General features: G+C 41.2%; 1 protein-coding gene across 1 annotated transcript in view; it reads left to right on the top strand.

The window, feature by feature from the left end:
- Positions 1 to 14,770, top strand: part of SUDS3 (SDS3 homolog, SIN3A corepressor complex component) — a 33,322-nt gene extending 18,552 nt beyond the window's left edge. The window contains exons 9-12 of the mRNA XM_079762975.1: positions 77 to 98; positions 1,307 to 1,412; positions 7,813 to 7,897; positions 10,908 to 14,770. Coding sequence (XP_079619101.1) covers positions 77 to 98; positions 1,307 to 1,412; positions 7,813 to 7,897; positions 10,908 to 11,006 — 312 coding nt within the window. The 3' untranslated portion in view covers positions 11,007 to 14,770. The remainder of the gene's footprint in view (positions 1 to 76; positions 99 to 1,306; positions 1,413 to 7,812; positions 7,898 to 10,907) is intronic.
- The last annotated feature ends 626 nt before the right edge of the window (positions 14,771 to 15,396 follow it).

The raw sequence follows: 15,396 nt of genomic DNA, 5'->3' as shown, positions 1-15,396 counted from the left end.
TCAATTTGATACCTTTGACACTGTAAGTTGCATCTGAAGTGATTTTCTCTAAGACTTTTTGTTGTTCTTTCTACAGCTTAAGTCACCCAAGAGACCAGGTAAGTGCATGACATTATTGGCATTTGTGCAGTTTTTTATCATGTTTTTGGAGAAGCATGCGAATACCTGACAGGGAATTGTTGCCATTTTCAAAAATAAAGTGTTCATCATTTGTCTAAATGGGGTGGGAGGGGGGGCGCAGTGATTTCTTTTATAAAACTGGCACTGACATTTAGTAAGGGAATCATGAAAGCTGAGGGGAACCTTAAGGGCACCCTCTCTTGATTTTTTTTTTAACCCTGCTATGTTCAAGTTATGTTTGTCTTTTCCTTTAAATTTATTGTAAAAGAGACATTTGATTGGTTTGCTGGTAACGGTTTTCTTTCTGTGTGGGCATCGGCTATAATATTTAAGTACACATCCCTTCTGAAAATGAAACCAGAAGGGTATGTCAGTATTACTCGCTTTGTGGAGTTAAGCACTAGCCACTGCTGTTGCAGTGCTTTTCAGGAACCGGCTCTGGTCAGGAACTCGCAAGCTGCCCCCTGTCCCAGCCTATAGAAGAGGCTGGCCCAGTGTTCATGGTGGTTCCTTCTGGAGCAGCACTGGAGAGTCAGTGCTGGGCTGTTAGAGGGAACTCTGACCCGGCAAGGCTTTTGTTTTAAGTCCTGTGATTACTCACACATCCCTCTGCTCACCATATCTTGGGGAAGAAAACAGGAGTCTTCTTTTTTTGTTTTTAAGTAATTTCCTCCTGAGGTCCACAGAGAGGGTCTGAAGGCATGATGGGGAAAGGGGTTCTTTGAGTAAGTGTGTGAATTTAGTTCATTTAAACCCACCGTAGTTACTAGCACTGTCTTAGCTTGACTTGCTCCACCTAGTAATAAATATTTTTAGAAATTATTTCATTTTTTGTAAGTTTAAAAAGATTTATCTAATTTTTGCCCTTTGGGCTTCAGGTGGATCACTGGGATTTTAGTTCTACTCTAAGTGACCTTGGGCAAATCCCTTAGCCTGCCTGAGCCTCAGGTTTCTCCTCTGTTCAGTGAGGTTAATCTTCTCCTTGCTTACCTCACAGGTTTGCTTTGAGGATCATAAGATGTACTATACAAGAATTTTATTGGATTCCCATTTATTACAACTGTAAGGACTTGATGATTATGATTATTAGTACCTTTTAATAGCATTTCAATTAAAGCATGTTAGCTGGCGGACTCACATGTTTGTTACATGCTTAGTCATTGAAATATTTCGTTGGTTCCTCCAGCATCCCCCTCTTCTCCCGAACACTTGCCTGCCACACCAGCTGAGTCTCCAGCCCAGAGATTTGAAGCCCGGATAGAAGATGGCAAATTGTACTATGATAAAAGATGGTAGGTATGTTGTAGAAAAACACAGATTACTCATAAGAATCTCAGAAGAACCATTTGGAAAGAGAGCTGGGCCTATCTACAGTTGTTGTTTTAGAGCATGGCTGCTGCTTAACTTACGTAGTACTACATGTGGAATAACATTTAAACGTGTGTCAGGAGTCATTTGGTTGATGCTACTTGTTAGATCTTTGAAGGCTGTGTTTTTCCAGAACGTGTTGCTCTGATGGTGGCCCTCCTTTCTCCATGCTGCTGCTAGGACACTAGAATTTGCAGCCTTCCATCTTCTGTGATGTCCCTGTAGACTGGGTTTATGCTGATGCACAAATAAATAACCTCTGCTGACATTCTGAGATGTTAGCAGAGGTTATTTATTTGGTGAGGGCCCCTTTCGCCTGTGTCATCCTGCTGCATGAGTGTTCTAGGAAACATTCTTAGGGTAATTGTGTCCTAAAACATTGCTAGTTTAGATTGAAGACTGGTGGAAATCTTCACACCACCAGTATTTCCATTGGGAATAAAAAGGCAAAATAATATGAAAGAACCCCAAAAGTTCATACATTTACTCATTCAGCAAACATTTACTATCTGCTCTGTAACTAGGCATTCTGCTAGATATTAAGTCACCCTGGATTCTACCACCTTTTCACAGCTCTTTTAATTCTGATATATTCCTTTATTCATTGTCTATGTGTGGCATACTTTTAGTTTATTAAGTCACTGGAGGCCCAGTGAATGAAATTCGTGCATTTGGGAGGGTGGTCCCTCACCCCGGCCTGCCCCTTCTCCCAGTCCGGGAGCTCTCGGGGGATGTCTGACTGATGGCTTAGGCCTGCTCCTAAGCTGGCAGTTGGACATCTTTAGTGCTGCCGCAGAGGTGGGAGAGGCGCTCGCCAGCCATGAGCCCGGCATCTGGCTGAGCGGCACTCCCCCTGTGGGAGCGCACTGACCACCAGGGGGCAGCTCCTGTGTTGAGCGTATGCCCCCTGGTGGTCAGTGAGCATCATAGTGGCCGGTTGTTCCGCTGTTCGGTCGATTTGCATATTAGCCTTTTATTATATAGGATGCTAGACACATTTGCATTCTTCTGCCTTTCTGCTTGGTTATATGCAGGATGTTTTCCTGGGTTATTGTATGCTCTATTTATAATATCTCTATATAATGACCTTTTGAGATTCAATATATTTATTTAATGGAACGTTCCAAAATTTGAGTAATGGCTACTTAGAATTTTTTTAGCTTTCTTAAAGAAAAAACCCCAACATTGTGTTAGTTACCTTAATAATACTGTACTCCCGAACTTGGCAGAAATGCTTAGTGATCTGGTCATGCCTGAAATAAATAAGTTCCGCTTATTAGTTATAGTGGGTTAATTACCCAGTGGATGATGAAGGCTTGCTCTATCTGTAAGCCTGATCTTAGTGTCTCCTGCCCTTCACATTTGGCTATTCTTTGGCAATCTTGTATCTTCTTAATATTGATTACCAGAACATACCACCACTAGGTGGCAGGCCCTAACAGTTCAACACACTGGAGGCAAAATACGATGAAAAATGTTTCAAATAATGAAAACCAAATAACCTTTAAAGATCTAGCCCACACATAAGAAACATCTTCAAAAATGATGAGGTTTATCACTAACATTTTTATGGATCTGTGAGTCCTAAAGCCATATGATCTTTCAAATAATGTTCATTTTATAATTGTGTTGCTTCAGATCTGCCTCTTTCTAAGGCTTAATCCTTTGACTTTATGAGACAAGTCTTAAGGGTAAAAATGCTGTAAAATAAAATTCTTGTTTTTATAAAGAAAGGACCTACACTGACTGGTGTTTCATGATGTGAAGAGTGGTCAGGTTTGCTGTGTTAGACCTCCTAAGCATTTTGAAGGAATTTCAGTCTTTCTCATAATGGCGCCAGAAAAATTTAAAATAAACTCTTTGGGAGCATTTTACTTTTTCAGTGAATGTAAAGCTGCTTTTATTCTACTGTTAAATATTGAGACTTGTTTTCTTTTGTATTCTGTGTGTTTCTCTTATTTGGCCTTGGCAGTCAAAGTTCAGACACATTTGTTTCAGTAGGTCCCTGCCTTCTGTATTTGGAAGGTGTTCATAGGAGTCCTGGCCGCCACGTTTACCAGTACAGAACCGGCTTCTCATATCTCACTGGGCTCTGCTGTTTGCCTTTTGTGTCCCTGTCAGTTGGAGGCTGCCATTTTTCTTTTTTCAGCATCATGGCCTGTGGCTGAGAGGTCAGCTGAATCACTTTATGTTCTTTCTACTGGTGTGGAGTATTTTGGCGAAAATACTTCTGGCAAAACATGTTTCATTGAGTTTTAAATGACTTCAGCAAAATGAGTGTGATTCGGGCTTCCCATCTTGGCAAGAACACTTACCAAGCTACATTTCGTTTTGAAAGATAAGCATCTTCCCTTTGCCTTGGTTTTATACATACTGCGTTTAAGGCATTTTATATCCTGCTATAAGTTTTCCTCACATTTTGATTTGGACTAATGACCCTTCTAAGGAAGTACTGTGAAAGTAGCTGATACTTTAAAATAACTAACTGCTGGTGCTGGCAGACTGTTGATTTTCTCCTCACATTAAATCTGGGGCTGCTAATGTGAATCAGAAATGAAGCCACCCACTCGATTGGGTGGATTTAACCCTCTAGCTTTCAGCTGACACAAAACACTGTTAAAACAGTGAATGTTTCCAACTAGAATTGGGGCTCCTGGAGGTACTGTAGCTGTGACATGGTCTTTTCTTTTGAAGTGAAACCTTAATGTGAGGATTCCCAGTAGGATACAAAATTAAATTCTACCCCCTCCCTGCCCCACTTTTTGACCCACCTTTCTAAAGAAATTGCTTTCTTCCATAATAGTAGTGATGATTCTAGTTCATTGGGTTTAACAGTAGTGGCAAAGCTTTAAGAGCTTAATTGCAGGGATTCCCAGGTCAGAATTTCCATTAGTAATAAAGTTAGCTTGACATTTGGGGCTTGTCCTCTGAGGCTATTTAAGTTATTTTTTTCAGCAGAGATGAGTTGTAGCTTATAAAATGGGTTAATTGGCAAAAAAAGTGATAATGTACATTTTTACTACTGTAGCTCGATTGATGTTACTTTTGAACATTTTTTATGTCTATATTTTGAATTTCTTCCTGCTCTTTTATTAGTCTTTAGAAATTGGAAAGTAAATTTGTATTTTAAGGTTGTCATGTACTTTTAGCTTCATCTTTAAAATACCCCACCCCCTGCATGAGCACTTTATTTTTTCATAGAATTCAGATGTTTTAATAGATTTGATATCCAGGGGTAATGGTTCCCCAAGGCCCACGGTCGGCAAACTACGGCTCGCGAGCCACATGCGGCTCTTTGGCCCCTTGAGTGTGCCTCTTCCACAAAATACCACGGCCTGGGCAAATCTATTTAGAAGTGGCATTAGAAGAAGTTTAAGTTTAAAAAATTTGGCTCTCAAAAGAAATTTCATTCGTTGTACTGTTGATATTTGCCTCTGTTGACTGATGAGTTTGCCGACCACTGCCCAAAGGCCATTATGATGTGGCACATAAGTATCTTCTGAAGGTCCCCGAAACTCTGTTTCAGGGAATTAGTTGGGTTGAAAGTGGGCTGGCCTGTTCTCCAGGAGCAAATAGTGACCAATGATGGACATCAAGCCACCACCATGTATTTGGTGATTCCAGAGCAGGCACACTGGGGAGGTGGCCAGATACTTAACTCCCAGACCATATCTCAGGGCTAAGAGACTGGATTGCATTGTTTACTCCTGATGTTCACTTTTAAGCCAGTCAGGTGTGTTGGGGTTTGGCCTCTGAGCACATCTCAGGAGAATTGTTTGAATAGTCTCCTCGAGTTAATGTGTCTTTAACAGACATTAGGATAAAAGTTGTGACATTAAATTTTCTTTTTATCCCATCTTTCTTATTTGGGTATTGTCCAGTACCATGACTTAAGAAAATATTACTTACTTTTTAATATAAGTAATGCCTGTTTATTTTTGAAAAAATAAAACTGTGCAATAAAAGGAATACCATTCTTAGTTTAAATTTTATGATTTTTAAAAAATTTTAATACACATTTTAATATATAAATTAACCAGTTTTTTCCGAGTGTATGATACACATGTAATATGCATATGTTTTGTTACAAACACAGGAACATATGGACATAGCTATTTTCCTCTATTTAGCAGTATATTGAGCAGGTTTCCACACTAGTAATATACTTCTGCACCACATCCATGACCTTCCTTTATTAAAGTATTTAGAAAGTAGTATCAGAATGACTTGAAGCTAGTTGCCTATTATCTTGTGTTTTTAACTCTAATAAATCACAGTCCCTATAGAATAGCTGTGAATGTTCTCCCCTCTATATTTTTATTCTAACCATTTATACAGGGCAGTTGGATTAGATGGGTGAGGGAAACTTTAGTTTGAGTTTCCTCATGCACTGTGCAAGTCGAACCTTGCAATATTACGTATTCAGCATAATGAAGGTCCCTAACCCTGTTTACCAATTAATCTCTGGCCAAAAGCCACTTTGAAGCTGGATCTAAACCACTCTTGCTGTTCTAATTGCATTTAGGATTCAATTTCTTTTAGCAGTGTTTTCAGGAAGTCAGTTGACTTGGAAACCTGAGTTTTCAGCTCCTAAGTAGCAGGTTAAAGAGTGCTTAGAGCCTAGACTGGAAAAAGCTGATTGTGGAAGTGAAGTACATGCTTTACTGTAATGTCTTGGCCGTAGATTACTTTATTATGCCAGCAAAATAGTCTGCTTTCTTCTCTTACCGAAATAATGATAAGAAGCAGTGCTTTGTTGGGAGATGCATTTTGGTTTTGGTGGAACTTACTTGAGTTAGTGGGTCTGTTAAGCCAGATCTATGTGGCCAGAATGAAACAACGGTGATGCTCTTGACTGAACAGGGACTGGCCCAGGCCAGGGCTGCCAGTAGCAGTTTAGCTGCTTTTGTAATCCAGCAGCTGCTCCTTCATCCTGTGGCAGCTGCTGTTGTCCCATTTGGGCTTTTCCCCTGGCTTCCTCATTTTCATCCTCGGCCCTGTCCCTGCAGTTGTAGAAGTCGAAGGTGGTCCTTCACTGTAGTCCAGGGGACTAGATATAGAGGCTGAAAGGGGAGCGTCTGTCATGTCTGCTACATTCAAAGCAACTGTCCTGACGGACCAGGCCATGTTAGATACTCCGGTGCACATCACCTAGTGACTGCTGGTCCGTGGTGATTATTTATCTCCTTTGCTGCCATTGTATTTGAAGTTCCATGGCAGCAGGGACCTTGTTGCCTTCTTCACTGTCTGCCTCCAACCTCCAACATAGAGTACACAGTGAGTGATTAATGAGTGTTTGTTGAATGAGTGACCAAAGTAAAGGCTGGATTTGGCCTTCCTTCTTGTTGATGATTTATTTGGACAATTACAAAATAACAGACCAGTTTTTCAAGCCCTTCTATTGTTTTATCTACCCAGCCTTTAATGTTTTGGGGTGAAACCAAGTTTTACTTGAAAAATTATAATTTACTTTTTGAACTGTGTTATATAGTCCAAATAAAAAAGTAAATATAGCTCAGCGTGGGGCATGGCTCAGTGGTTGAGCGTCAACCTATGAAACAGGTCACGGTTTGATTCCTGGTCAGGGCACATGCCCAGTGTGGGGCATGCAGGAGTCAACAGATCAGTGATTCTCTCTCATCATTAATGCTTCTATCTCTCCCTCTCACTTCCTCTCTGAAATCAATAAAAAAATATATTTAAAAAAAACCAAATATGGAGTTAATTTCCTAGCCCTTTTCTTGCCCTCCCTTTCCCTGACTGCAAAGGGACCAAGGAATATAAGTTAAGTTTAGAAGATTAGGAGGTCATCATCTAATCTAACCCAAGGGTGGAAGCCTTGAAATTAAACCTGAAATCCAGACTCTTCCTCAAATATCAATTAAGTCTCCTTTAATTACATTTTTTATTCTGGTGACATTTCCTTCCTTTCTTCCTAAAAATATCTGTGCCTTTAACAGTACTGTATTTTATACCTAAAAATTTTCAAGTGGGTAGATCTTATATTGAGTGTTGTTACCACAAAAACGCCCACGAAAAACAATCATAATAAAGAGGGCAGGATGAAGCTTTGGGAGGTGATATGTACATGGGTGGGCAAATGCAGGTTAATAGTAATAAATAATAATACAAAATAAACCGGGTTTTGTGTACTCTCAGCTGTAAACCGACTTTTGTCCACCTCTGTATGTCTGTGGCCTTGATGGTGATATGATTTCTCGGGTGTATACTTATCCCCAAACTCATAAGTTATGTACAGCACTTTATATTTCAGTCATACTTCAATAAAGTGGTTAAAGGTAAACTTGTGTCCGTTTTTGGCAGGTACCACAAGAGCCAAGCCATCTATCTGGAGTCAAAGGACAACCAGAAACTGAGCTGTGTGATCAGCTCTGTCGGAGCCAATGAGGTAGGGACCAAACTCCCTCACCCTTTAGGAAAGCAAAAGGTGACAACCTGCAGGGGGAGGGCCACTGAGAAAGTACAGTGGAATCATGTGTTATATGTGGGTTAGAGTCTAATTCAGCGCTTTCAGGCGGAAACTACATGTAGGCAAAATCACTCTTGAAGGTTCCTTACTTTGCTTGACTGCAGTATATGCGGATAGTGTATTCCTTGTGGTATCTGTGAACTACCTGTAAAGTAATTGAGTTGGGAACCACTTATTAGACAACAGGAATGAACAAAAGGCAAGTCTGTGTGATTTCTGTGCTTTCAAATCCTGCTGCTTTTTAAGGTAACCATCCACTGAGAATGGAACCTGACTGTGGAGCATACTCCATCTATGTCTGCTCTTTCTCTAGAACATTTATGTGTATTGATAGATTGGTTTCATGCTGTGAAGTATCGAGACATCTGGCACAGGGTCTGGCACACAGTAAGTGCTCAATAAATGGATGTTGGTCTGATCTGACCCACACACTACTCCTTGCCTGCTGTTATTCCAATCTGACATGTCCTGTTGTGCCTCTGAACAGTGAGCTTCCAGGCTCGTGCCATTTAGGTGTCGGTTTCCCCCCGTCACCGCTGTAGGATGGGGACTGGTTGTAAAGTTACCTCAGAGGGTTATGCTCAAGGATGATATGACTGGCCTGTGAGTTCTCCGAATGGCCCTTCATTAGGAGGGTGTCAGCAATGTGTAACCTGTATTATTAGTAGTTAAAAAAAGTTTTAAACTTTAATAGCTGATTGGCTCGATCTTTTATCAGTCCACAAATGTCTGCAGCAAAATTGATTTTTATGTGTCTGCCCTCTGTAACTTTTGTACCAATGCACAGCAAATCTAATGAAACTGGATTATGAAATAACTTAAGCCTCTTCTATTCTCCCAGCTTCCTGAATTGAAAATGCCCTTAAATGTGACTAGTTTGCATAATGATTGTTTACTTAGAAGTTAGGGAGAGCCTTCCGGATAAATGAATGTCATTCTTCTCTGGGTTCAGGATCTGTTTCACTTCAAGCCACGTCAAAACCAGAACAGGGGATCTAATAGACAACACCTGCTGCTCAGCAAGTTTTGCACATGGCCGTGTGCACTGCTGGGCCTAGCGTGTGGTCTCCTAGTACCTAAACCTAACTTCAGATGTAGTGCACTGTTCTCTCTGACTCTTCAAGATTTTTCAGGAAAATAGAAATGCAAGTTAGATTTTTCTGTCTCTGTGTTGAAGATTGTCACTCTTTGACATAATAGAGTGTCAATGAGGTCTGACAAGGAAACAGTGACAATAAGACATGTCTCCTGGAGGGGAGACGCCTCGGTGCATCAGAGGCACGCAACTCGGGGAACAGGAAAATCTTTCTCACTTCGTGGAAGTATTCCAGCTCATGTTTCAGGTCACATCCTAAGTGGCAGTAGAGCTACTTGGCCTTTGCATAACTTTACTTTGTACAGATTTGGTGGGCGCATCTGAACATGTTGGTGCCTTCCCAGTTCAGCTCTCCTTGGGGTCAGTTCTTAGTTGAAAATGGTTCCTTAGAGATTCAGATTCATGCAAGGCCTTTCACTTTAAAGTTCAGCACACTGGTTTAGAAATAAGTCTGTTGCTAAATAATCACAGTAAAGAAACAGAGGAAACTGAGAATAAACTTTTTAAAACCTGAAAACTAAGCAGGGGAGGGAGACTATATGTCCGTAAACTTGTACTTGTATATATGTGATGCAGATTAAAAAAATAATAATAATGCTTTTGGCTCCATCTAATTGCATGTTAATTAAACACACAAGAGAACTGATGAAAAGAGTCAGGGGCTGGGTTAGTGGAGAAGAGCAAGGGCTTTGATGTCAGATGCCAGGGTTCACATAGGACACATGACTTAGCCTTGCTGTTCTATAAAAGGGGGGCGATGCTAGTACTTAACTTCGAGGGGGGAGAGGGGGAGTGTCTGAGGTGGAGGAGGCTCAACTTGACCAGCAGTGTCTGGCCCACAGTAGCTCCTTGTTCAGGTGGGTCAGTTCTCCTTCCTTCCTTATTGAGTGCACTTGTCAGCTCGGGCAGTCCCCTGCTGCAGGGTTCATTCTCAGTTCTACAGAAGAATGTGTCTGCCTGTGAAACGCAAAACATGCTATTTCCTCTGTGGGAAAACGATATGGTCTGGAGGGAAGGACTGTCACAATATTTCCTAATTTGATTGAAAGTGATGATTCTGTGTATCTTGAATGTTGATTAACTTTGTAGTCAAACCAAATCAAAAAGAGCCCTTAAGATCAAAGCCAAATGGAACGCAGTATCATTGTGCTTTCCATTTTCTTTCTTTTTTTAAAAAATATATATATATATTTTTTAATATATTTTATTGATTTTTTACAGAGAGGAAGAGAGAGGGATAGAGAGTTAGAAACATCGATGAGAGAGAAACATCGATCAGCTGCCTCTTGCACACCCCCTACTGGGGATGTGCCCGCAACCAAGGTACATGCCCTTGACCGGAATCGAACCTGGGACCCTTGAGTCCGCAGGCCGACGCTCTATCCACTGAGCCAAACCGGTTTTGGCTAAAAAATATTTTTTTATTGATTTCAGAGAGAGGGAGAGAAAGAGAGAGAAACATCACTGATGAGTGAGAACCATCGATCGGCTACCTCCTGTACACCTCCTACTGGGGATCATTTACCCTTGACTGGAATCGAACCCAGGACCCTTCAGTCCACAGGCTGACGCTGGGTCCACTGAGTATAGGGCTCCATTTTCTTAAAGGTGTAAGAGAGATGGCTGGGAGAAATGAGTTCAAGGTTGATGCCAACTGTCTACACTAGAGGCGTGCCTTTAGGAGGGCCAAAGGTCAAGGAGGTGCTTTCGAAGTCCTTGCAAATTGACAGGAAGAGGTTGCCAGTTTTCTGCCCACACCTAATTTATGCAAATATTTTTATGCTCTGGAAGACTTACTTCTCATTCTTAGCCTCTCTCTTTCCTTCTCTGCAGATCTGGGTGAGAAAGACCAGTGACAGCACCAAGATGAGGATTTACTTGGGCCAGCTTCAGCGTGGGCTCTTTGTGATCCGCCGGAGGTCAGCGGCTTGACTTTCTACAGTGCGCTACTTCCCTTGACCCTTTTTCTGAAGTGCTTTTTGGTTTTCTTTTGTTTTCTTTTTAATAGAGAGTTTTTAACTTGGGAATTGCTCCTTGGCCTTGGACTATGGAAAACACTGTTGTGGATTCTGCAAGGCCCTTTCGTGGCCAGTCGCTCCCATCTCTGTTTCATTCTTTACTTCCTCGACTTCTTCCCGTCATCAGTCACATAAGACGATTTTACTTTCAGGCATATTGGAAATTTAACTTACTTGTTTATTTTTTTGGCTTTGTGGTCTCCCCCCCCCCCCCCCCCCCCCCCGCAAAGCTTCCTTTGAGTTTAAAGGGACATTTTTTTATTTTATTGATTATCTTTACGTCTTTCTACCATGAAGAGGAGCAGGAAGGGATACACTCAACAATGGATTTTCATGTTTTGAATCTGATTAGTGGATCATGTATCTATTTCCCTTGTCGAGCCTAATTCAGTGTTTCCCCAGAAGCTTGGGGCAGAGGTCCTAGCAGAAGGAGATTAATTCTGCTGGCTCTCAGCCTTCTCAGAGAAATAAATGCCTTGTGGAACATCTGGCGTATGCCATCCACTCCACTGGCTGAACAACAGAAAAATTTGCCTGAGGGACTATGTGCACTGAAGTAATTGGGGCTGGGGGGAAGGGACATTTCATATTCATAATGTGCTGAAGATACCATATTTTAAATGTTATTTAATGCACAAGTGGTTTATTTACACACAGTCGTTCTAGCTTGAGCTGGAAACAAGAAGTGGTCATTTCAGACAGTTTCATTTGCAATTAATTTTCCCTGCGCCCAGTAGGTGAAGAGACCTGCCACAGGCTGATGATCTGGGTTTTCTATTAAAGTTTGGGAGGGAGATTGATGAATGAGAGTCTGCAGTTATCAAAAGACTCTCACTCATAATTCAAATTGCACTCTTGTCACTGATCCCATTATTGCACATTGGCCATTCCAAACCCATGGAACCTTGTTGTCGGCACTCGCAGCCTCCTGGAGATCTGGCCCAGGAGGTCTGGCCCAGGTTGAGGACAGAAGGCTGTGCTCTGGCTGCCACTAAACCCACTCTTCCTAATGAATTCTGATTCATTAGGAAGAATCACTCCTTGCTCCCTTTTCCTCATTCCTACAACAAGAGAAATGACTTGTTGGGTTATGGGGATTTTTATATTCTAGTTGCCACCTTATGATGTTTACCAAGTTTTGGGGGTTAGAGCACGTGTTAGCATCTCGGTGGGCAATTAGTAGACTTGACATGTCCTAGGAAACCTTTGTACATAGCTCCCTTGGTCTCAAGTGATTCCCTTCGTGTTGTCTCTCGATGTACACACCCCAACACAAGTCGCAAGTCATGGGGCTGTGATGACAGGTAAATCACCTCCAAAGTCCTGCCTTCGACAGAGACCAAACCTTACTGACTGAGTAAAGACTTGTACAGATATATTTTTGTTTTAATTTATAATCTATTTTTTTCGTTTTTTATTCTGGTGATGGAGTTTCATTTAAAAACAGGATAAAGAGTGCTGTTCATCAAAAGTTGCCTGGGCCTTTTGTGTTTGTTCTCTGCCACCAGGACCTCCCATTATTAGGATGTTGACTTCAGTGAACCAAGTCCCCAGTAAAGAGGGGCTTCACGTTTTGTTTCTTCTTGGTGGCCTTGGCTGTTTGGGGTTTCTCTCTTGCCTGAATTGTCATTGTGGTGTGTGTAACATACCATAATAGCAGGTACTGGTTGTCATCTAGTGCCCTGAGATGGAAATTATTTAGATATATTTAGTATGTGTTGCCATCAAAGAGTTTTTTTGTTTGTTTGTTTTAATGATTGTATTAACTTGTCTTCCTAACAGTACACCAGAATTTGATTTTTTGGGGAAAGGATTGTATTGATAACTGTTGGGGATTCAGCATTGAGCAGCAAGTTGCCTTTTTCCCTGCCTTGCCTGGTGGCACCTTTGTGCTTTTGTGAAGTAACTATTTGAAGACCAGGATCTGGACGCTTTGGCCTTTTCTCTTCTGTAAATTTGAGGGTGTTGAGGCCATGGGGAGGCATGGTCTTGGCCCCATCACTGCCTTTTGCCCCTCAGTGTTCTCACAACTCTTAAAATCATGATCCTAGTGAAAATGAAGGAAAATGTGATTTAGACGTGACATACAGCACAGTAAAGTATGTTCCTGATCCCAGAAGATTTATTAGTTTTTTATTTAGTTACTCCATAGATGAAAAATCAGCATTTCAACCTCTCCGATGCCCCTGCAGTGACCGGGAGTGCAAGAGCCCACTCATTAGGAGGTGGAGGAGCTTTTGTGATGGGGAAATGAATGAGAGGGGAACACAGACTTTGTGACTCCTATAATAAGAGGGGGCTGGCTTTTAGCCCAGCTGGCCATTCTTATTCTAAAAGTTTTGTCTCTCACTAGACCCAGGGCACAGATGAGTTCCCAAATTCAACTATTTTCTGCAAGTGATACTTTGATAAAGGTTGGTCCAGACACTTCTGATCAAGAATCTGTATGTGTGTGTTTCTGATGAAGAACTTGGATATGTGTAATTCTGATCAAGAACCTGTTCATACATGTGTTTGGCTCCAGGCATCTGCCTCAAGTACACAGTGTTTGCTATCCACGTGTCCTAGTATTTATTTTACCTCCTTTTGGGGGTTTTGTATATTTCTCCAACTCCTTCTCTCCCTAAGCCAGTGTCCTCTTGAACAGTTTCCATATTTTGGTAGCCATACCAAAACCAGGATATTTTAATTTGTTTGGATACCAGTATTTGTGGATGTCTACAACTACCTAACATAACTTAGTTTTTTAAAAAACTTCTAACTGGGGCCAGTGTAAGATCCCAGAGGCTGATCTGCAAATCAGGCTAATTATATACTTGTGGGGGACCCTGTGCTCAGCATTGGGCGGCTTTTTTAAGAGAAATATGGGGGTAGGGTTGGTTGCAATTTTTTTAAATCTAACTTGGGGGGGAAATCCTATTTTTTACAATATTGTTCTTTTGTTTTTCTATTAACATTTTCCTTTAGCCTTGAATTTTACTAAATTTCCTCCTGATTTAAAAATCTTGTTTCTAAGCTGGGAATTTGAAATATTGGTACTTATTTAATGTTACACCAATTTTTCCAAAGAGTTCAAACCACTTTATTACCAGAACATGGTAAAAAAAATTTGCAGCCATTTCAAGCAGCTGGTGGGCTTTTTATAAAATAACACCATTACCTGGTACCATTATATGTTCTGAGAGGTGAATGTAAAAATGTAAAAAGTATAGGCTTTTTTTTTTTTAAATAACAATAAACTTTCAAAGAAAAAACCAGCATGTGGTCTGTGTTATATCCATTGACTTGATAAATGATTGAAATTGGGGAGAGAAGAGGGGTGAACTAGACATTTGCTTGTTATAAAGAGTAAGACAAGGAATGATGTCAAAGACTAACTCTCAGCTGTATAAAGAGCAGTTTAGGGGTGTTGACCCATAAATGAAGTGTACTCTCTCCTTGTTGGAGAGGATAAAAAATCTGATTAACAATTCAGTAAATAAAATTAACCTCAGATAGGTAACCTTGCATTCCCAATTACTATGTACGAATGTGAAATTTGGACAGTGAAGAAGGCTGACAGGAAAATGGATCCATTTGAAATAAGGTGTTGGAGGAGGGCTCTCTGATACCTGGACCACCAGAAAGATGAGTAAGTGCGTCCTAGAGCCAATTAAGCCTGAAACATCGCTGGAGGCAAAAAGAAAAAATTGAAGCTGTCCTGCTTCCGGCACATCCTGAGAAGGCGGAGTTCTTTGGAAAAGACAGTAATGCTGGTGAAAATAGAAGGCAGCAGGAGAAGAGGAAAACCCAATGTGAGATGGACTGCCTCCATAAAAGAAGCCACGGGTCTGAGTCTGCAGGAACTGAGCAGGGCTGTTGGGGATAGGACATTGTGGCCATCACTCATTCATAGGGTCATCGGGAGTCTGGCCGACTCAGCGGCACAGAACACAGGAGGAACCTTGAGGTAAACTTGTGTGATTGAGAAGGGTGTTGTTTGGATGGTACTCGAGAGCAGTATCTCCTAGTCTTACCAAAAATCATAGTATTTTACTTCTTACCCATGGGATAAGCTGATGAGGCTGCTTGCTGCCCGCTCCAGGTGACTGACCTGTTGTGCTTGTAACCCAGTTGTGGTACACCCATTGGGAAGGGCTGGTTTTATGCTTTGAATAATGGAGCGGGGGGCGGTCACTATTTAAAATCTTTTATTGTAACATAACATTCATACAGAAGAGTGCACAATTCTTAATTGTAGAAGTTGTTGAGTTTTCTCAAAGCGAATGCATCCTTGTAACCAGCATCTAGATCAAGAAATAGCA

The sequence above is a fragment of the Cnephaeus nilssonii genome (assembly GCF_951640355.1).
Source record: "Cnephaeus nilssonii genome assembly, chromosome: 22".
Lineage (NCBI taxonomy): Eukaryota > Metazoa > Chordata > Mammalia > Chiroptera > Vespertilionidae > Cnephaeus > Cnephaeus nilssonii.
Note: the sequence above shows the minus strand (reverse complement) of the source record. Positions and strands in the feature narration are given on the sequence as shown.